Raw genomic sequence first — 22,598 nt, forward strand, 5'->3', positions numbered from 1 at the left:
ACTGAACGACTGAAACTAAACACAGGAAATAAACTACCGAACGACTGAAACTCAACACAGGAAGTAAACTTCTGAACTTCTCGAACAGAAAAACCCTGAAATCCTCCGTCTGTATTTTGAATGTGACTTTTTTCGAGTGTCTTGAATGGCGACAGTACCTGAAGACTCATTTTTAACATTTTATTGGGAACGAAACTCAACACATGAAGTAAAATGTAGTGATTTTGTTGAAAAAGTATTATTTTGTAAGTTCACTGGCAGCTTTATTCAAATGATTAGATATTTATAGCAAATAAAACAATAACAAGAATGATGCAAGCATTCTTTTCATGAAGATAATTTTTTTTCAGTAAATCTAACTTTTTGTAAACTGACTCATTTGACTGATTGTAAAATAAACCTAAAATGTTGTCATTTTGTTGAAAATAAAGCTTCTTTTTTTAAAGCAATTCAATATTTATAACACGAGGAGAACAACAACAACAACAACAAGAAGAAGAATAAAAGTCTATTTGAATTGACCTGACATTTACTGTATATGCACTCTAAAACTTCACAGGGTTTGATTTGCACACTCGTGACCCAGAACATGGCCCTAACTTGAAAGTACAGTAAAAGAGAGTCAGCCGTCATTCATCTGTGTCGTCTTTAAGACACGGATAAAGCGAGGCGGACTCGGGAGGCGACAGTGCAGGGGGACGGGCTTTAACTTGTCCTTAAAACAAAAGAGAGACGTTATCCCCTCCTCGTCTCTCATCCCCGTCTCCATCTGTCATCGGCTGAAAATGAAAGAAACGGAGAGCAAACGGGGTCACGTCAGATCGGATCAATGGCGGATCATTAATGCGCTTTGTTAAGCAACGCAGATCTCGCGGCTCGCGAGTACAGTCTTTCAAACTCGTGACACATACTATTGATCCACAGTCCTTCTAGGAAGAAAAAAATCCCCCTTTGTCCTGTTGAATCCTCAACTCTTCCATTTACTTTTCTCTTGGTTTTTTTTTACCTTTTCTCCTTCACTTTCTTCACACACACACACACACACATGGCTGTCCTACATCCTCTCAGATCTCACTCCTCCTTGTTTGTCCCTTCACACAAACTCTCTGTCTTCATGTCATTTAACCCGTGAGCCCACAATCATAATCGCTGCTCTCCATTTGACTCTGTGCTCTTCCTGCCTTTGAGTCTCTGAGCCTCCCTCTTTTCTCCCCCCTTCACTCCCATGGCGCCTCTTTTTATCGTGTCCTTGCTGTGACTGTGTCACTGTTTGCATCACACTCTGCTGGATGCTGCTGTCAACACGCCTGCACCACACATTTGTAGAGATGTGTCGTTGTCGTTGCACCAACTCCTTTTCCCTCTCTTTTCTTCTTTCTTTTCTTTTGTGATCCCTTGATTCAACACATTTCTAATCATATGCAACGCACAAATACAGCATACAGACGGGTTTTATTTAGTTTATTAGGATTCCCCATTAGCTGTGGCACCAGGAGACGGCTACTCTTCCTGAATTTCACATTTAACATTACACAATATAGTATAACAATACAATTGTTGTGTGTCATCACTGTGATCATAAGCACGGGGTCATTTTCCTCAAGTACAGCAGTATGTCGTCAGTGAAACAAGTGACTCAAATATGAAAATAAAGCCAAGGACAACGTAAAGAAATCACCACACGTGGTCTTTATTTCAACATCTGTCTATCAAGAGCTCACATGCTGGATGGAGGAAGTCATTAAAAATATGTTTAAACCAATTTTAGATCACTGTCACTGGTGCAGATGATATTTGCTGACAATACTTTTTTTCCCACTGTCATATTTGATAGTGATTATTATTGTTTTTTTGTTTTTTTTGCAAAATATTACTATTTCTACATTTTAGGGGCAAGAAAATGTGGGATAAAAATACGATGTATTATTATTATTATTATTATTATTATGAAATAAGACAAAATAAAACAAAAGTCAAGTTGACTTTATTGTACATTTCAGTCACATGTATAAGAATAAATAGAATAGAACAGAATAGAACAGAACAGAACAGAACAGAACAGAAAAGAAAAGAAAAGAAAGAAAAAAAGAGAAAATAGGAAAAGAAAAGAAAAGAAAAGAATAGAACAGAATAGAACAGAACAGAAAAGAATAGAATAGATTGTATTGTATTGAATTGGGAACATTTTCTTCTCACCATCAGATGTATACATGCATACATGATTAAACAATGACATCATTATAAAATAAGTTTCTCAATGTTGCGTCATCAGTGCATTTATACCCATAATGTCCATAATGTCCATAATGTCCGTCCTCCACACTGTCATATTTAAATAGACACAGGCATTAACACTTTATTCCCTCTCTCTCTCTGTCTCTGTCTCTGTCTCTCTCTCTGTCTCTCTCTCTGCGGCTCAGGCCATACAGTCCCTGTTTCCTCGCCTGCCGGACTCCAGCAGAGGAACATCCTTGTTCGATCGAGGGACGACGGCACCGGGGCCCGAAGGAGACAAACTAAGACTGGACACGTTCCCTTTCCTCAGTTCAGGTGAGGAGAAAACTTAGCCACTAACTTTAACTTTCAGTGCCCAAAGAAAAGGGAATCTTTTAGTATCCCAGAGACAAAGCCATCTTCATGAGGAGAACGACAGCTCCTATACATACAGACGCTCCGTGTACTGTGTAGAGTCTCTTAAACAAAGGAAGGAGGAGAGAGGAGATAAGGTACCGCGGAGGGAAAGGAGGATATAGGGAGGCTTGAGCATTTATTGTTAGAGGAAATAAGAGAGACGGTGAGGCTGCACCTCAGGTGAGTCAGGTCCAGGTTTCTCTCGTGAATTATGCACTCGAGCAGAAAGCAGCGCGGTGGAAACGCCGCAGAAGTTACCCACGATTTCAGCAACTGTTCTCACTTTGCATTGCTCCTTTTTCTGCACCTGGACAAACACGGATGCTCGTGGACGCTGTGTGTGTGTGTGTGTGATGAACACCAGCGTTGATACACGTGTGTGTGTGTGTGTCTCTTGATTTCACACCCTATGTGCGGCATGTGCATCAGAATGTGTGTGTTCAGAGCCAGAGAGGTGTAGTATGTGAGCAGATGTGCACATGCAGTCTTCATCACACAACCTTCCTCCTCCTCCTCCTCCTCCCCACTCTGTTTGTCCTCAGGTCCTTTCCCCCTCTCTTCCCTTCCCACCCTCCTCTCCCTCCCATGTGTCCCCGCTGTCCTAATCCCTTCCCAGGCAGGAAGGCCCTAATTGAGGGTGCAGGCTTCAGTTTGTGGCCTGTGGGCGCCCATTACTGTGTTTTCATAAGCAAGTGAGGCCTGCCTGACTGATTCAATATTCATGTGTCTGCCAGCTACTCCTGGCCCAGCACGCACAGACTTCAGCACTGTCAAATTAGCCCTGCATAGTAAATAAAGGAGAGAACCAAGGAGGGAACGAGAGCGAGAGGAAGACTGGGAGAGATGGAGGGGGGAACATACAGACAGAGCGAGAGAGAGAGAGAATGTTTGAGTTGCTTGTCAGTTGGAAGGAAGTACAGTAGGTCGAGAGGCAACGCTTTTGTTTGCTCATCAAAGTTTAACTCCAGCATCACCTCAGATTTACACCTTTCTTTTAGCAAGTCTTACAAAGAGATGAGTTCACCGATGGTGCACTCACTCACTCACTCATTCATTTCATATAGGATTTTAATGCTCAAACTCAAGTAATCCACGTTGACATGTGAGGAGGCATGTTCGTCCCCCGTCGCTCATTTAACCTGTGGAAGCACACGGACGACGCTGCTGATGCGTTCTTTATTATTATTTAGTCAGCTGACCTCCAAATGTTTCCTTTTTAACATACAGTAATAATACGACTCGGGAAACATGTAAACTCTGAATAATCGATGAGTTGCTCGACGAGTTGCTGCTAGAGGCGGCTAAGTTAGCGACGCAGTGTTCACAGCCGCCATCAGTGCCGGCCCAAGCCTTTACGAGGACCCCCCACACCTCAGAGCAGCCAGTGCTCCACTGTTATTGACACAAATGTAACACAGGAATTGCATTATTTGTAGTTGTGATATTTTGTTATTTACACCAAACCAGTGTCACCTTTTTATTATTATTACCTTAGAGAAGTAAGTAAGTAGAAACTGGTGGCCCGTGGGCCAAAACTGGCCCACCAGCATCAGTATCTGGCCCAGCAGAGGATTTCATAAATCCGATTTTTTGAAATGTTTTTTTGATTTATTTGCATTCAGACTATATCCGGATAGAGCCTTTATTCTGAAAAATAAATAAAATAAATGAATAGATTATGTTTGATTTGAAAAATAAAACATTTGATTAAATGTCCATAAAATAACTATGAGCATGAAGTTCAAAGAAGAAGCAGGAACCCTCAATATTGAAATGAAACCCTATACATATATATATATACATATATATACATATATATATATATATATATATATATATATATATATATATATATATGTATATATAGTTTGTGTATTTTATTCACCACATCTCACACACATTTGTGTCTTAAAAGAGTCCTTGTAACAAGTTAGGAATTAAAGACAATATTATCACCAGACCACTATTGTTGGATTAAAGCAGCTCACAAGATTTTATTGTTTAGATTAGAAGTAAAAAAAAAAAACAAAGTTCAGTAGAAAAAAGCAGGTCTTGTCTGATAAAGATCTGATAAAGATCAGATTCACTTGACGACTCCTGACCGAGAGTCCAGTAAAACCATCCGAGTATTAATTCATACTTTCATATTCATGTGTGTTGATACTGAACTTTTGTAAACCAGTTTAATTTCTTTGCTTTTTAAAACTTAGATAAAACCAAATAACTTAAGCTCAACACTATTTAAATAGCTGAATATATCTAAAGATAATGTTAAAATGTTGATTTTCTCCACACACCTGATCCACCATTGCTGGGTTTACTTTTTTAGGTAAAAAACATCAGTGACGGGGAGAACAACACTGTCTTAGGTCTTTGTCTCAGTCGTTGAGGATTTGAGTTAAACCTTTAAACGTGATTTCATTAGATGGCACCTAAAAATAACTTTAAGAAGATTTCTATGTCACACTAGGCACCATAAAACTGGCTTAGCATGAATTTAAAAACAAGTTGCAATGGCGTCGAGTCTAAGCCACACCTGAGTTCCGAGTATCGTCCAATAGGATCGTCCGCTCCACTTTCAAACGTAGCATGGCGACAGTCACATGCTCTGTTAGAAGTCTACGTTCATTTTAGTGTCTCCAGCGTGTGGTGGTGTGCCGCAGCAGGGTGAGGCGGGTGAGGCGGGTGAGGCGGGTGTGCTTCACAGTAATGGCATGCGTAAATGAACCGTCAGGTTTTATGTTGAGCGCAGCCGTGCCAGATTTGGCGCCTGTGGCTGCTGATTAGAATTGCTAATATGACTGAAGATAATTAGTGAACATTCTTGGATGTTGTATGTCAAGAAACCTTTGGCCCCTCCTGAGTTCTAAACCTCTCTGTGTCCTGTAGGTGCCCCGTGCTACTCCAAACCCCCGTCTCTGCTGGGCCCGTACCCACGCAACCCACCCTTTGACTACCCGTGGGGATTCAATCCCTACCTCCCAGGGGCCTTCTCCCTCAATAACTGCCCCAAACTGCCCCCTGGCTCTCTCTACCCCTCCCAGTTTTACCCCAACCCTTTGCAGAGCAGCCTCTCCCAGCTGCCTCACCCCTTCTCCTCACTGCTCCCCCCAGGGGAGGCAGGTGGGGGTGAGAGGGGGGCAAACGGCACAGCGGGTGGTCAGCCAACCAGGCCCTGCCTGCCGCCCTACCCGGGGGGCCTGTCGCTGGGTCGCACGGACATTGGAAGCGGGGCGACATTGGGGGAAAGGGTGGAGGACAATCCTCCAGGCACGGGGCTCAGTCTGGGGCTGGGAGCCGTCGGGCTGGGAGCCGGAACTGGGGCAGAGCGGCAGAGCCCCACAGAGAGGAGAGGAGGGGTGAAGCAGGACCCAGAGTCGGACTCAGACCTGGAGATCACGGATCTGAGCGACTGCAGCTCGGAGAACGAAAACGAGCACGATTTCGGCCTGAGGAAGGAATCCAGCCTGGCCAGCCGATCGCAGATCCTGTTGGATGGAAAGAAAGCCAGCGCGCTGCCACCCATCTCCGCTCTGCCCCCGCCGGTGTCACCGCATCCTCTGAAGAGCCTGATTCCCATCACTCCTCCTCCTCCTCCACCGCCGTCCCTGGCTGCATCACTCTCCCCCTCCATGGCTCTGCGGGAAAGACACAGGGAGACGGAGTCTGTGAAAATGATGCACAGCTAATACGTGTTGTGGTCTTCTCTGCCTGTCTATGCTCTGATAACTCTCTTCTTCTCTCCTTTCATTTGTCTGCTTCAAACGATCACCTCCAGTGAGAAATACTTCCCCCCCAGGGAGGGCACTTATAAAATGTCTCTCTCCCTGTTTACATAAGGGCCATGATCATACTGACAAAGGCTGGGTGACGTGGATTACAGAGTAATCTCCAGAGTTTTAGACCCAGGTCCACGGGGATATTCTCTGGACTCATGAAAAGTTTTCCTTTGAGATGTTTGTGCTTCTCAAAGCAGAGTGACGATACACTGTAAATACACTCTAAAATAAAAGCTGGACTGTTTATGATCTCTATTACATCATCTTACAATACACTACATCTTAAAGAGGCAGGAAAAGTCATCACAGACACATTATCATCAAATCTAAGACCACATCTAGTCTCATGTCACAATACAGATATCGATATGTTGCCCAGCCCTAATCTTGACTTTGCCATCGACACTGTTTTTTTGGGCATCATCAGTCTCTAACGCCACCATCTTGTCCTTTCTGCTCTGGTTTTCCACAAAAGAATCGCTCCATGCTTTGTAGATGTACAAATGTGTTGCAGTTTTTTGGGTTTTCTGTCCACAGACAGAACTGCAATGTCAATAAAAGCCCAAAACTAACAAAACAAAACATAACGCTCAAGTCAAGTCCATTTTACACACTCTAGATACAGGATGCTCTCCATCAGTTCTGTATGAGAGCCAGTCAAATACTGCCACCTGGTGTTGCAGTCTGTCACTGTGCAGTCTGCCTCCATCGTCTCTCTTTCTATTCTTTCTGCCCCAGAGTTCATTTTGCACTTACGTTGATACAACTCTGTTTCTTGCGGGTCAGTTCAAATGTGAAGGAAAAACAACAACCACAACAAAAAAAAAAGAAAATCATATTTCTAGTAGTGCTAACTGTGATGGTATGTGAATATTGGTTTATTTTGTCCTGTGTATTTTCTGTTTTTCTTTTGTTTTTCAAAGAAAAAGGGAAGAAAAAGAGAGCATTGACGAGCTGGGCCGCTCTTAACATTTGTATTCATATTTCAGTGTACATATATTTTAATATGGTGTATATTACTATTTAATTACTATCTCGCTATGATAAGATTTAGCTGTTATCGTTGTGATTTCATTCGGTATTGAAACATGTTTGGAGAAAAAAGAATTATAAGCTTCGGTGTGTCAAACTTTCAATTATTAATGCACTCTGAAGATGTTTTTTTTTTGTTTTTTTTGAGGACAGAGGTCACACTGGGATTTGCCTCTGATTTGATCAAACCCAGTTAATTGTGCCCTTTGGTCATTTTTTTGCCAGATGCCCGACATACAAACCCCTTTGGTTTAAATATATGCTGGTAGACTTATTTTTATGGTTAAAATTCACCCAGTGTTACTGAAGTGTAATTAGTCAAAGGTGAATAATGCTGTTTTTTTGAATTTTCTTTCCTAAATCACCCCCTGAAAGTCTGTTTTAATTCATTACCAATCAATGCTTTTTGTCCATGCCAGCAGCAGGGCAATCCGGTGAGCTGGAGGACATCAATATATATTCAAAAACGGTTTCTCTGTTTTTGACACGACCCAGTTTCCCAGCACAGAGTCATCACCAAACCATATTGTACAGCTTTATAGCCTATGGTTTGTCAAACAGTGGCAGTATATGATTAGTTGTGAAAGCTCTATTGTAAAGTTAATGTAAAGCTCTATGTTTTGAGTTGCTACAGAAACGGCCTCCTCCAGTCCAGTCCAGTCGAGTCCAGTCCAGTCTCCATGTGGACTGACATGTGTAAATACTGTTGTGTGTGTATGTGTGTGTACACATTCAAAAATGACAACGCAAGTGTTTTGAACCTGTCATCTCTTTGTTTTACTGTAAAGATGCTGAAAAAAAAAAAGAAGAAAAAATATTAATATCTTCAAAAGCAATAAACATTATTCTGGATAGTGGTGTGTTGTGGATTCACTGTGTCACGCACGCTGTGGGGCGACAACCACGTCACGTTCCTGCCACAGTCTTTGAACATCACCGCAGCTTTTGCATCACATTGCGTCAGTCAACGGACTTTTGGACGCCACAGTATGTTTGAAACAAAACTACATTTATTTGATCACCAAACATGATCCCATAGAGTAAATATATCATTTAAAAATAAAATTGAACATTTCATTCAACTGAATATATTTCAGTTTCTGACAACAAAATTAAAATTTCTTTTGCATACTTGCCTAAAAAAATGTGTTTAAATGTGATACTGGAAATCCACAAAATAGAAAATAGCTAAATACAATTAAAAGCAAATTAGCAGCAACGTATCTTTAGGTAGAAACACAGTGATGAGAGGTCAAATTAATATTGAAAAGTAAAGTGACATAAATTTATGTTAAAACTGATGATCTATTTTATTTTATCTTAATTAACATTGATGTTAATTAAGATAAAATAAAATAGATAATCCTTTATTAGTCCCACAGTGGAGACATTTACAATTTCACGACGATGGTAAATCATTCCATTTAATTCTTATTTTTCGGAAGGATTCATGTTTGTTATTGTTCTAACACAAAGGAATAATCTTGTCCAAACACATATAAATGCCATATGATTACATTTTAAATATGTTTACCGTGTAATTGAGTTTATTAAATGATGTTATTAGTAATAAGAATAGTATTTGGGTGTGTCTGTTCTGTGTTAAGATTTGGAAAATGACAACATGAATGCGTTAAATTCAAAAGTATTTGGGCAAATGATAAATTAAAGGTGTTAAGGTGTTTACTTTGACATGAATGAGTCAGTGTCACTTACACAACAATGACTCTCAATTTGAAACAATGAAATGAAAGGTCCAGTGTGAACATTGTAGATCAAATAATGACGTGAACCAAATCACCAAATCACTATATGAGCTGCTGTTTTTTTTTAATTACGCAGGAATGAGCCTTTTATATTTATATCAGACTACAGTATTTTGATAATTCATAAATTGGTTTGTGTGTGTTTTTAAATAATTAACCCGAACTCATATAAATCATTAAAGCTGAATTATTTTAGTGTGTGGACAAAACAAGACATCATTTCAAGGTTTGGGAAACTCTATTCATAATCCTTTTTCGGTCAAATAGCTAATCAATTAATTGAGAGACTCGTAGTCGTCCAGTTTGAGAGAATAGTAGTGGGTGCATTAAAGGTCATGTCTGTGCTTCTCCACAGGGTGGAGCATGAAAACAAGGAGAGAAGTCAGGCAGGAGCCAGGAACTAAGCAGGGGGGTAAAGTTTGGTCATATAGCAATCGACTTTGTAAACAGCTGCCATGATTTCTCCACAGACACATGTCCTTTATGTTGTTTGAATAGCTGTGATCTCATCACACGGACTATACTGCACTGGGTGGAGAGTATTTATAGCAGCACATCAGCTGTGGAAGGACACACAAAAGTCATACAGTACAAGTTATGCTTACTACCAAACTAATAAATAACTAGTTTAGGATATATTTTTTTTTATCTTGCCTTGAACACTGGTGTAGGATGAAAAGAGAGGAAACCACAGCTGCTCCACAGTCTTAGTTGATATTAGCCAACAATGATCATGTATCATGCCTAATATTTGCCCATGGCATACAGCACTCAAGATCCAACATGTTTATCTGCCATTTGTGCATAAATAAACTTCAGTGAGAGTCAGGAGTATGAAAGCATGGCAACAATGACCTGGCTGGAGATTTGTGTAAAAACACTCAAGATAAATACAAAATCTTAACCTTAAATATGCACTATCAAAGGAAATGTACAAGACAAGCAGCACATATTATTTATGAATAATAATCTAGCACTGTTTCACTTGTATTTATTCAATCAGGAATTAGTGAGAGAAACACAAAGTGAGTGCTTTATTCAGTTAATCTCAACTCACCACGGCTGGAGAGACAAAAGCTATAATAAAGCGTGTTTTACGTGTTACACACGTACACGTACACACTCTCCGCTCTCTTGTGTCTCAGGCTGAACAAACATCGTGCTAAAAACTACTTCAGTGTCAATTAACCAATTATAAACAGTCACAGGCCGAATCATAAAACACTAAATATTTATTAAAGCGATGCAGACGTGAAGGGGACGATTTACGGTGTAACACAGTACGGAAACGACCCCGTATAGACGGTTAGTTGTTGTTTTTGCCTGAAAAACGCGCATAAACAATGAATTATATTATAAAATGTGTTTCTAAGTCACCATATACACTTTGAGGATTCATTCAAACGTAAAAATTTGACTTTTAATCACCACCCGCTGCTCAGTCGTGTGACTCTTTTTCATGTGTACTTCCGCGTACAATGTTTTTTTTTTTTTTCTTTCCCACTGACACACGGCAACTTTCACAGAGGCAACAAACCCACTCGAGTCTCTGTTGTCTGCTGCTTTCTCGGACTGTCACGGTGAGTACGTGTTAATAATACTTTGCACATATCAAAGAGGGCTGAAGTTCAACGGTTGAGGTAAATGTTTGAAGGTTTGAACCGACAGAAGCAACTTTATCCGCCTCCGAGCAGCAGCAGCAGCAGCAGCAGCAGACGCTGCGTGTTAAACTCCTTACTTTTCACTTTAGAGTGCACTGGACACTTGTAACGTTTATATTCAGAAGTCGGCCTTATTCATCTACCGCCTCTGTATACGGTGTCTTTGTTGGTAAACTTGAATCAGCGCTGAAGTTGAAGTCATGTGGCTGCAAATAGTCATGGGACGAAAAGACAAAAAAAAAAAGTTCTGCACGATTATGCTCAACAAAAATAATCCCGGTTCACAGTATTATCGCGATTGTTGTTTTAAAGAAGAAAAGTTGAACTCAACTTATTCTGTTTGTTTGTGCATTTGTTGTTTCCTAAAGTCGCATTGTTGCCTTTTCTTGTCTTTTATTTGTCTCCTCTTTTGCTTCTTCACAAAGTTAATATCTGTGAGTTTTCACATATGTATAAGGAAACAGGTGAACTATTGTTATAATAGTTGCTTTAATGACACATTGAATGTAAAATAATCATGATATGTTGTATTATATTACATCATAGTGCTTCACCCATCGATACAGCACATTTTCTATCTCACTTCCTTTATACCAATTCACACGCTGCCAACACGGGGTCAAGTGTCTTGCCCAAGGACACGTCGGCATGTAGACTAGCTGAGAGCCTGGAGTCAAACCCACAACTTTCCACTCTCATTGTGTAAAAAAGTGTCAAATGTAGTAAGAATGTGCTTTATTGAATGTTTTAAGATTTGTTGACAAACATTTTATTTTTGGTGTCTGTAAAGTTGCCTTACTGCCTCCTCTTTCCAGGATGAGGTCCTGTTGTTTTTGGCTTGATACAACGTTTTCATGTCCAAAACAATACGGATATCACAACCCTGAGTATCTACGGATATTCATTTTTATTTTCTCTATTCTTTTAAATAACTTAGCTGCTCACAGCGTATTTTTACTGATCCACAACGAACCATTTTAGTAACACAACACTTGAGCATTGTAAATGAGCGACTCTTGGTCTCTTAACAGCATGGGCTCTAGTTATTGTGTGATATTCAGTGTTACATGGGACTTTCAGATGACTTAATCCAGTGAATTAGACCAGTAACTGACCAATACCAATACTGAGTCTTGATTAATACAACGATTAATTGATTAAATCAGTTAACGTGTTAAGACAAGCTCTCTGACATGTAAATATTGTCTGATTTGTTTTTGCTCCATATAACAAAGAAATCATTTAAACTGAATTTAATTTTTGTTTGTGGACAAAACAAGACATTTGAGAACGTCATCATCTGGAAACGCCGATTGACATTTTCCATCATACTGTGGTCCAAAATGAGAAAATAAGTGAAAGATGAATGAATTATGTTAATACCAGTTAGTTGCAGCCCCACTGATGTAGCTGGACGTCCCTCACCTCACACCTCCCTTCCCACGTGTATTTTGTATTATGTATATTTATGTAGCCTTCAGTTAGCATCAAAACTCAAAGATGTTTAGTTTGGGGCTTATTGTAAGAACATGGCCACCACATGGCGAGGTTGACCCACCTCCTCCTGAGTAATGAAAAAGAACACAGAACACACGGGATTGCAACCCTTTTAAAAAAAATCATTCTGATTATTTTATTTTCTATTTCTGCCAAATGCAAAATCACACTTTCAGTACTGTTATTAGCACGTATCCTGATAATCAACCATTGTCTCACCTCTCCGTGTAACGACCTCAGGTATCGGAGTTGGACCGCGTGTATTTTCTGGCAAAGTCATCTTACATTTTTACAACTGGACTCGTTTAGGTTCTTATCCCGCACCACAAATCACTTTAATATTCTCTGAGGGAGTTGTGCTGTGTCATTGGTTGTCAGTGGAAAGTTTATAGCTGGTCGTGACCTTGTGAAAGTTTATGTATTTTTATATACTTTGCAGGAGAATCTGTCTGAAATGTATCACGGGAGAGCACAGTGCTAAATGTCCTCCGTTGTTTTCATCTCTGCTCATTTGAAACACATTCAAATAGCACTGTTGTTAAGGGCAAAATTAATCCATGCCTTTGTTTCCCTCTTGTTAATTTCTCAGCAGTTTTTTTACAGCGTGACGGCGCGAGTCCCTCCTCCCCCACCATGCACTCACCCTCCCTCATCAGAGTGTACCATATAGAGCTTATAGAGCTGGGTTGTCAGTGTAGACAGAGTTCAGTAATTGGTGTCTGCATGTCATTGATTGGGCGTGATGATTTTTGCCCCGTGAAACAGGAAAAGAGGGCATTTTCTCTTGCAGAAAAAGGCAAGTTTCCTGTGCTCACAGGAAGCTGCAGTTACTGTACATCTGCATGAACTGCATTATCTCACTGCAGCTATTAACCACAGATAGGAGGCTGGAGAAGTGCCTGCCAGTAAACCGTCATATTCTCAGTATTTCCTCCCTTTTTCTGCCTCGTTCAAGTCTAAAATGTTGCTCTCCATGTATGGAAACTCATAGTTAATTAGGGATGAGTGTACTGTATCGGGAACTGGTACCGAAGTTGAAGTTGCTCATTTGTCAGTAGTGAAATATCAATAAGCGTCTAGACAAATGTGGCTACTATCAATAAATATTACATTTATTCTAATTTTGTTAGTGTTTTGCAAGTCTCTTCCTCCACTGACGATGAAGCTGCTGGCATCAGGTGATTTTATTTGTTGTTGCATATGTGTATATATGTGTATATGTGTATATATATATATATATATATATATATATATATATATATATATATATATATATATGTATATATGTATATATACATATATATGTATATATATATATATATATATATATATATATATATATATATATATATATATATATATATGTATGTATATATATATATATATATATATGTAAGTTAATGCTAATAGTGTGTGTGTTTGTGTGCAAACCGATCTTTGGGAGGACATTTTGAGCTTGTTGGGACTCACAGCTTTAAAGGGCTTTTTCAGGGTTGAGACCTGGTGAGGGTTACGGTTAGAATTGGGATTAGATTAGGGTTAGGCACTTAGTTGTGATGGTTAAGGTTAGGGTAAGGGGCTAGGGCATGCATTACATTATCTATGACGTGTCCTCACTAAGATATCTAACCAGGTTTGTGTGGCTTTTTGGAGATGTTTGGAGATGTTGTTGGTGATGCGTTCACAGCCAGCCACTTCACCCCAGAGGCCCCACGTGAAGCAGGCCCTGCCACTTCCTGTTACGCTCTGCTAGACTACAGAGCACTGCACTTGTTGTCATCTCTGTCTCTGTCTCTGTCTCTCCTCGTTTTACAAGTGTGGGCTTGTCTCGAGCCTAAAGGCTAACCTCTCTTCCTTTTAAAGGAATGTGTGCTATTTAATCTGACTTTGCCGCGCAGCTCTCTCTCTCTCTCCCTCGTTACACACGCCTTCATAAACTCACTCACTCCCACCGTCCCTCACATGGTAGGAATATAAACCTGGATGGTGCTACAGTGACGTGTAGCGGGGGTCGATCGCCTCTATGAGAGATGCTCGACAACTAGAGTAATAGATAATGGCACCCACAGTGGGGAGGGGGGGGTGTCAGGGGGTGTCCTCGGGGCCTGGAGCTGGGTTAAAGGCAAGCTAATAATTTACTTATAGTCAGGCTGGAACTTCAAAGGCAACAAAGGTATTTTTTTTGTAGGTGCAGTGAGATTGACAGCTGATAATGAGAGACAGACTGGACGGGGCTGTTCATCTTCTCTCCAGCAGTTGGCGGGGAAATCTGCTGATTCCTCCTGAATGAGCTCAGTGTGGGAGGGAGCGCGTTAGCACAGGTAATTACAGTGAGGTGCACGTCGTCACACACGCCGACATAAGTGACGTAAGCAAAGGGCCACAAACAATAAAATATTTCCAAAAAAATAACAATCATTAAGCTCATCTTTATTATGCATCATGCGTAGCATTTACATTTTAAAAGTAAAAATACTGCATTTTTTAGCTGTGATGTTGTAACTTCACTGATGCGTTTCCTTTCCTGTGACTATTTCAAAATAAATGTCTGGCTGTTTTTCACCAGTTAAATGCTATTAATGTGAAGGTGCAAAGTTTGTGTTTGCCGTTACTTTGTATAGTACTCCACGGATCCTAAGCACCGTCTCTCTTCATGTGTCGTATCAGACTTTGAACCAACTCGAAATTCAGAGGGAACTTTTCTGTTTCTGAGGCTGTTTCTCATCTTAGCTCCGATTCTGTCCTCACAGTTGCTGACATCACAATGTTGATCTGTCACCTGAGCTGAGCAAGAGTCAACATGAGGTAACTGGTGTTGCGAGCTGGATCTGGCTCCAGGGCCGTATGTTGTTTTTACTTTTGTGGCATATTTGTCAATATTTTTACTTACTCATAATATTAAGATCTAAAAAGCGGCTGAAGCTAGAAAATAATCTACGTTAATCACTATGTATAAAATGTATTATCGGAAATCGGCAAACGAGATCTCCTGATATGACTAAGGATTAAAACAGTAGGCTGAATAACAGCGACCTCTTTGACTTTAACGCTTGCTCTCCAACTATTATTTATTTTAGTCAATGAAGAACATGTATATCTACATCTGTATGAAAAAGATGACTTCACTGCACTACAGAAGAAACTAAATGACCTCTGTAGTTGGACGTGTTTGCACAAAACATGATGTATTGTGCAAACACTCTTTGAGATGTAACAATGTGTTCGATTGCTGTGAATGATCAGCCTCAGGTTTGTAGGATGTTTCTTGTAAGGATAGCACATTTACTTAAAGTGGAACTTTGCAAGTCTGGTCCCTTTTTTGCCTTTTTTCTCTCCGGAACTCCTCCTACAGTTTCGAAGTACATATATTTACGACATCCATCCATTATCCACCGCTTTATCTTCACTGTTGTAAAAAGTCACTGCTGCTAAGTCCGGAAGTGAAGTCAATGAATAAATAAAAACACAAACAAATTATTCTGCTGCAATCACTCGGCCTGTATCATTTTATACTGTTTACATATGATAAGCTGCATAAAGGAGAGGGGGAGAGCAGGGGAGGATGATTCTAAAAAAAAAAAAAGAGAGATATTTTGCATGTGTGACGGATGTTTTTTTTTTTATTAACATTTTAATAATAACAAAACTACAAACAGAAAGAATAATAATGTCCACAATATAACAAGGAAACATTAAGGACAAAGTATTGAGGCTCTTTGTTCTGTGTGAGAATAGACTGTGGGTGTTGAAGAAACACTGGTCGTAAAGGAGTGACATTTTTCTGCCGGTCTAGCTTCACTCTGTCCTTACCATTCCATTTTACTCCCAAGGGAGGGGTGCCAAAAGGGGCTGATTATTTTGGTACTATCCCAAATAATATGTACCGTACTCAGTTCAATTCAATTTTATTTGTTTAGCACCAATTCACAGCACATTATCTCACGGCACTCACTGTACAGTGACTTGTGTCAGTATTCATCCCCCTTAAACTTTCCCTCATTCTGTCATGTTACAACTACAAATTTAAATGTAATTTACTGGGGGGTTATGAAAGGGACCAACACAAAACAGTGCATCATTTAGAAGCTGGGGAAAAATATGACATAGTTTTCAAATGGACTCACAAATATAAATCTGAAAAGTGTATTCATCCCCTTCATTGTGAAAGTAAAATTCAGTGCAACCAAATGTTTTTTTAAAAAGTCACATAATTAGTGAATGGAGTGCACCTTTAATCTCAGTGTAAAATGCACCTGTTCTGTGAAGGCCTCAGCGGTTTGGAAGCGAACATTACTGAACAAACAGCACCATGAAAACCAAGGACCTCACCAGACAGATCAGGGATAAAGTTGAGGGGAAGTTTAACGGAGGGTTAGGTTATAAAAAAATATCCCAAGCTTTGAACATCTCACTGAGCACTAATAAATCCATCATTCAAAAATGGACTGCAAACCTACCAAGACATGGCCGGGTCACTACTATACCAGGTTGTCTGTTGTACAATTATCTCAGAGCTCGAGACAAGAGCACTACAATTTCTTTCAGGAGTAAACTGAACAGTCTGTGTTAAATTGGTGGAATACCCCTTTAAGAGTGTACCAGTCGAACTACGCTGATTTGTACTGACTTGTTCTGCCCTGGACTGAGCTCACTCCATGTACACAAAACACTGATTAGTGTTTTCATGAGTTAATTTCAGGACATTTGCTGTACATGTAAACCCTTAACTATTCATTTGGCATATGGTTATCAGCCCAGTCACAGGACAGTGATGTTGTTTTTAAGATAATCCCACTAGGTGAGAGCCAACTATGGCCTGTACTATGAGCCAGTGGTGCATTGAGTCCTTAAAGACGTGCTTTTTTCTGATATTGTATTATGGAGCACCACTTGGAGGCAAATGGTCAGGAGTGTAGCTCGTGTTGCTTGTGCTCTATTTACATCAGAAGTCGAGCTGGGAGTGACGACAACTCCCAGTTCACCGCATTCCAGAGAGAAGTCGGAAACAAACATTGACACATGCGTATTCTGGGCTAGCCATTGTTAGCATGCCAGTATTTGGCGCACACAAACCGTCAACATTCAGCTTGATTCATAGAGGATTTGATTTCAGAGTGGAATTTTCAGAAAATGTCCAGATGAATTTGTTAGCTACTTCAATAGGCCTCAAAGAAAATGTTGCGTTCCATTTAAATTGGAATTTGGAAGTCAGAATTGGGAGCCCCAAATTATCGCCCACAGCTCACTTGCATTCGTTGAGAAGTGGGAAATGCAGCACTTACCATACAATCCCAACATTCTACATCGTAGCTTGTGTAGACAAACAGAGTAGCAACATGTGTATGGATAAAAATGAAACACTACTATGTGTATGACTGTGAAACAAGCAAGACTGGTTCTGTCGGAGATTTCTTCCTGTTAAAAGAAGCAGAGTTTTTATTGGGGCAGCCATCTTGGAATCCCTACTCGGGGCAGGTGATGTTACCCCATGTTTCCGTGTTGGAAAGACAAGTTCATGGACGTTCTCTTTGAAGGAATGCTGTGTGACCTAAGAAAACAAATGGAAAGCATGATGCCCAGGTTCTTCACAACCTTGTTAGTTGTAAAGGATGTACAGGCAGCTTTGGTGTTGCTGTCATGTCAGTCAGAGTGAAGAAGAGCTGCTTTCCAGAAAGATGTAATTGAGGGTAGCATGTTCTCCATAAGAGTGGGCGATTGAGTAGCTACGTGTCAATAGCGTAGCAGTGACATGAGAACTGCTGTGAGATAGTGGCCGTTTCTCAATACTCAAGTAAGCAAGTATGTACTTGCTTACTTGGGAAGTATATACTTGCCAAGTACGGGAGTACACAAGTATGTGGTTGTTTCTCAATACTCAAGTATGCAAGTATGTATGTATTGTTCTGCTGTTTGAATGGTGGCTGGCGCCAGGTGCTGCAGCCTCATTACCGCCACCTACGGTGTTGATACATGAACATATGAAATACTTTTAATAAATGCATGTATATGTTGTTATTATTTTTACATTTTAAATATTTGACTTCATTTATTAATTTATTTCTATTAAAATATACAATACAAATAATACAATGTTAAAATCATTAAAATCAAAATAACACGTCCCAAGTACGCTTAAGTCACCTCCGATGCATACTTGGTAAAAATGGGCGGAGCGAGAACACTTCCGGGTTTGAGAACCGTCCTCGCTGTTCGCTTACTTGAGAATTGGAACAGCACTTGGACTGAGGCTGATGACGTTTTCACAAGTACGGGAGTACGCACAAGTACGCAAAAGTACGCACAAGTATGGATATTGAGAAACGGCCAATGTGACTTAGGGAAGTGAAAGGGCCCCAGCACCACAGCTTGGGGAATGCCTGTGGGGTGGGGATAGGACAAGGGCTTCTTTCCAAGGCATCATTTGTTACAGCTGTTGACGCAGTTAGAAGCAGTATGTAAAACAATCTATACCATGATGACCTGGTGTATCACGCTAGCTCGGTAAAAACGGTATTTTGTTTTGACACACAGACCTGGGTGTATTCACCAGGGAACCTGTCAGTCAAGACTGTTTCACTTGCTGCAGTCTTGACATTTTATTCACTGAATGTGTGCGTGTGCGATACACGAGTCATGTGTGCAGCAGTAACATTTCCAAAGGGCATCATTATGAACCATGTGGGGGCCAAAATCCATGCAGCCATTTTATTACCAGGTTGCCAAACGTTCATACTTGGCATTTACAGGCATCTCGGCTGATCTGATAAAGCAAGACCGTTCACCTTGTCACCAATCCCAATATACAGTATTCTGTGCATGGGCCAATTGACAACTTCCTGTTACTGACAGTTGTGGAATGACTACTAAACCTGTTTAACATAAAGAAAGATATAAAAACATGTCTTTTGTTTCATAAGCTCCTTTTATTGCCACACATTATGTTTACACAGGAAGTTGTAGAACAACAGAAGTCAGTGGCTCTTATTTTCTCAGCCAGGTGTAAAGGAAGTGGTGCTATGTAAGATTGGCTGAGTGTCTGTCATGTAAAAAGAAAATAATGTCCAGTTGGCTGGTTCATACAAGAAGCAGCCACGTCTCTTTTGTTTTTAATTGTGTAAGCACTGAGAAAACATAAAAACTTGTATTTTACTAGTTTTTTTTGTAAGAATAACATAATGGAAAAATGCAAGATAACACAAAAGCATATGTCTGACAACAATAACTAAAACAAAATGTGTTTCAGAATATCTACTGAAAATGTAATATAACATTATTTTTCTTTGAAATCCCCAAGGAAGGAAATATGGAAATAGTCACATCCGGAACAAATCAGGTAGTTGCACACTTCTTGCATTAGAAAGTGCCTGAGCGACTTGTGGTCTGATTTCACTTCCATGTTCCATGGATATTTCGAGAGAGAGACAGAGAGCAAATCCGTGTGCTGCACTTGAAATATGATTCTACCCATTTAAAATAGTAGAAAAAAAGGTAAAATCATCAGTTTTGTGGTGTTTTCTGTCACTAATTAACAAATGTTGAAAACTATTTTCATTTATTATTAAACTGTTAACGGGTCAGTGGACGTCGTCCAAGAACCGTTTCGAAATGGCTCCTCAACATGCCTCATGTCACAAAACGCAGAGAGGATTTTTGTGATTAAATACAAACCGTATACATGCTAATGCTACAGCTAAATGTTTTCCTAGTAAAAATGCAACAAATATCAAAAACCCTCCTCTTGGGCTGGCCAGTAATTCAATTACAATATTTACTGCAATATTACAAAGGTTGAAAATAGAGTGATATAATGATTCTAAGTTGAGGTACGATGCTTGTGATGTTTGACCATATCAGTGTAAATAGAGCTGCTAATTTGAGCTGTGTTCTCTACTGTGCTGTAAGGGTGCAGCTCTTTTGAAATGAAACTGGCTCTGACAATCAAAACTGAAGAAACATTTTACATTTTGCAACGTTGGTGTTCAAACCTAATTGGTTTTTCACAAGAAGCTGCAGGCTGCCCAGTATGAGCAGCGGTCGAGGCAGTGAGCTAGCCTCACTTCCTGTCTTTGGTTAGCTGGCTAGTCTGTTTGCCTTTCTCGCTGTAAGCGAACCACACCAGGATTCACTTGCAAACCAACTTGTTTGGTCCACACCAGAGTTCAGATGAGCTTTCGCACCTGCCCAAACGAAGTGGACTATCCGAGGAAACAAACTCTGGTTCTGTTTAAAACGGACCACACAGCTCTGGTGTGAAAGAACATCACAATTTATTTGACACCTCTTATATCGTCCACGTTTGCCTTCACCTGGGTGTGTAATTTAATCCTCCTTTCGGGAAGTTGGAAAATTCTCACTGCCGATTGGTTTTTGAGACATGGAATTAGGTGAATTCGTTGCTGCAGTTCGGTCACTTCAGTTTGAGTGGGTGAAGTAAATGGTACAGATTTGATTTGTGTCATTTGTGCAATTTGCCTCACCTGGCACAAGTGACATGAAATTATTGTCTAATCATGTCTTTCCCTTCGTCTCATCGTGTTTTTCATGAAATTACATGAGTGTAATTTTGAGCTGTCCACGCGTGATGGATGTTAATTTCAGGGCTGAACACAGACCATAATAAGTGGATTCTCCTCCAAGTGTGTACATGTTCAGTCTCAGAGCTGGTTCCAGAGAAAGTGGAAAGAGTTGCATCCACATGTCCAAGTGTGAGTCAGAGTGACCACTGGCTGTGTATGTGTGTGTGTGTGTGTGTGTGTGTGTGTGTGTGTGTGTGTGTGTGTGAGAGAGAAAACAGAATGAGCTCTTTCATTTGAGGGTCAGAGTAGAAAAAAAGCGAGACGAGACTTCAGTGATGTTTACTTTTGAGGAGTGAAAGATGGGGAGTCTGGTGGGGTTAGAGGTCCTCCACTCTGACTGAGTGTTTGCAGACTGTGTGCTGACTCGACGTGAGCACTTGGGAACCTTGTATTTGTATACTGTAAAGTTTTATTTTGTGTGCTGCGTAGTGTAGGTGTTGCTTTTTTATTTTTTCCATTAGTTAATTGCAGTTTATAGACAATGAGCGTAACAGTCATGTGACAATAGAGCAATCATTTGTAATAATTAGTTTGATTCATTTGAATTAGCATTTTGTACGTGGAAATCAAAATACGTTTGATAAAAAATTAGGGCTGCAAAAATCATAATTTCTAATTCATAATTTATTTCTCTGTTGATTATTTTTCTCAATGAATCCATAAGTTGGTTGGTCCAGGTTGATTGGTGTTTCTAAAACCTGGAAATGTCTTATTCAGTTTTATTATTTATGTATTCACTTATTTTGGCCTAGCCTATACGGTTAATTGCAAAACCCAGAATATCAGTAACAATACCACAAAAGCAGAATTGGACTGTTAAAAAGCATCAAACAAAACAACAACAGTGCATTTACCATTTGTTCTCCCGTCACACTTTTTTAAATATATATAACAACCCTCTTGAATGATAATTTCCTTCTCTTAATTTAAATGTGTGCTCTGGGGTAGTTGTTGGCTGCTCTGTCAGCTGCGGTGACTCTCTACAGTCTTGTAAGTTTGGATCTGCTGTAGTTTATGGCAGCGTTGTGAGTCCAGATGGTGAGCCACCTCTGGCTGGCCACACTGTCAATTTAACAGCCGCCTCTGTGAGTGAGACGGGTCGACACAATTCTGCCCGCTCGTCTGTGTTGTGCCTGTTTTAGGTAATGACAGAGCCTTTTTAAAATTGTACATGTGACAACCTGTGTCTTTGAACCTTTGTTACCATCTTTATTACTCAGTTGTTATTATCGTGAGGTTGTAACAAACGTGTTTTATTCATAAAGTTAAGTTTTTTTTGGGTGTGGTTTTTTTGAGGTAGTAAACAGAGTCGTGGCTGGGAGACAAAATAACATGCTTGTTTCATAGATCATCGCTGTCGTGTAAACATGGAAACAGACATTTCTGTAAACTCAGTTTATTTCTATACCAACAATAATAATCAATAATGCTGTAATAAACATTTACGAGGTGTTAATGACTGTTTAAAGTAAACATTTAATAATATTATTCAGGTTAATAATATTCAGTACTTAACTATATAATGAAGTATTTATTAACCGTCGTTAAAGTCATTATATCAGTGTGATTATCTTTTAATTATCTGTGATGCTTTCAGCAGAAATCTGGATTTTTATAACCATTTCCTTGTTATGAAAGACGTTGTGGATAGGTTAG

At 39.9% G+C, this 22,598-nt stretch overlaps 2 protein-coding genes across 8 annotated transcripts in view; both read left to right on the plus strand.

Moving 5' to 3' along the window:
- Positions 1-8,299, plus strand: part of erfl1 (Ets2 repressor factor like 1) — a 66,150-nt gene extending 57,851 nt beyond the window's left edge. For all 4 annotated transcript variants that reach the window (XM_044033443.1, XM_044033444.1, XM_044033441.1 and 1 more), the window contains exons 6-7: positions 2,421-2,550; positions 5,521-8,299. In XM_044033443.1, the coding sequence (XP_043889378.1) occupies positions 2,421-2,550; positions 5,521-6,320 (930 nt within the window). In that variant the 3' untranslated portion in view covers positions 6,321-8,299. The remainder of the gene's footprint in view (positions 1-2,420; positions 2,551-5,520) is intronic.
- Positions 8,300-10,684: 2,385 nt separating this feature from the next.
- The window catches only part of arhgef1b (Rho guanine nucleotide exchange factor (GEF) 1b), a 53,301-nt gene continuing 41,387 nt past the window's right edge, over positions 10,685-22,598 (plus strand). For 3 of the 4 annotated variants that reach the window (XM_044033552.1, XM_044033550.1, XM_044033551.1), the window contains exon 1: positions 10,685-10,788. Coding sequence is in view for 3 of the 4 variants with exons in the window: in XM_044033550.1 (XP_043889485.1) it covers positions 10,687-10,788 (102 nt within the window). In the remaining variant the exon portion in view is untranslated. The remainder of the gene's footprint in view (positions 10,789-22,598) is intronic. The other variant, XM_044033553.1, reaches the window with a different exon arrangement.

This window comes from Solea senegalensis, linkage group LG9 (genome assembly GCF_019176455.1).
Source record: "Solea senegalensis isolate Sse05_10M linkage group LG9, IFAPA_SoseM_1, whole genome shotgun sequence".
NCBI classification, from domain to species: Eukaryota; Metazoa; Chordata; class Actinopteri; order Pleuronectiformes; family Soleidae; genus Solea; species Solea senegalensis.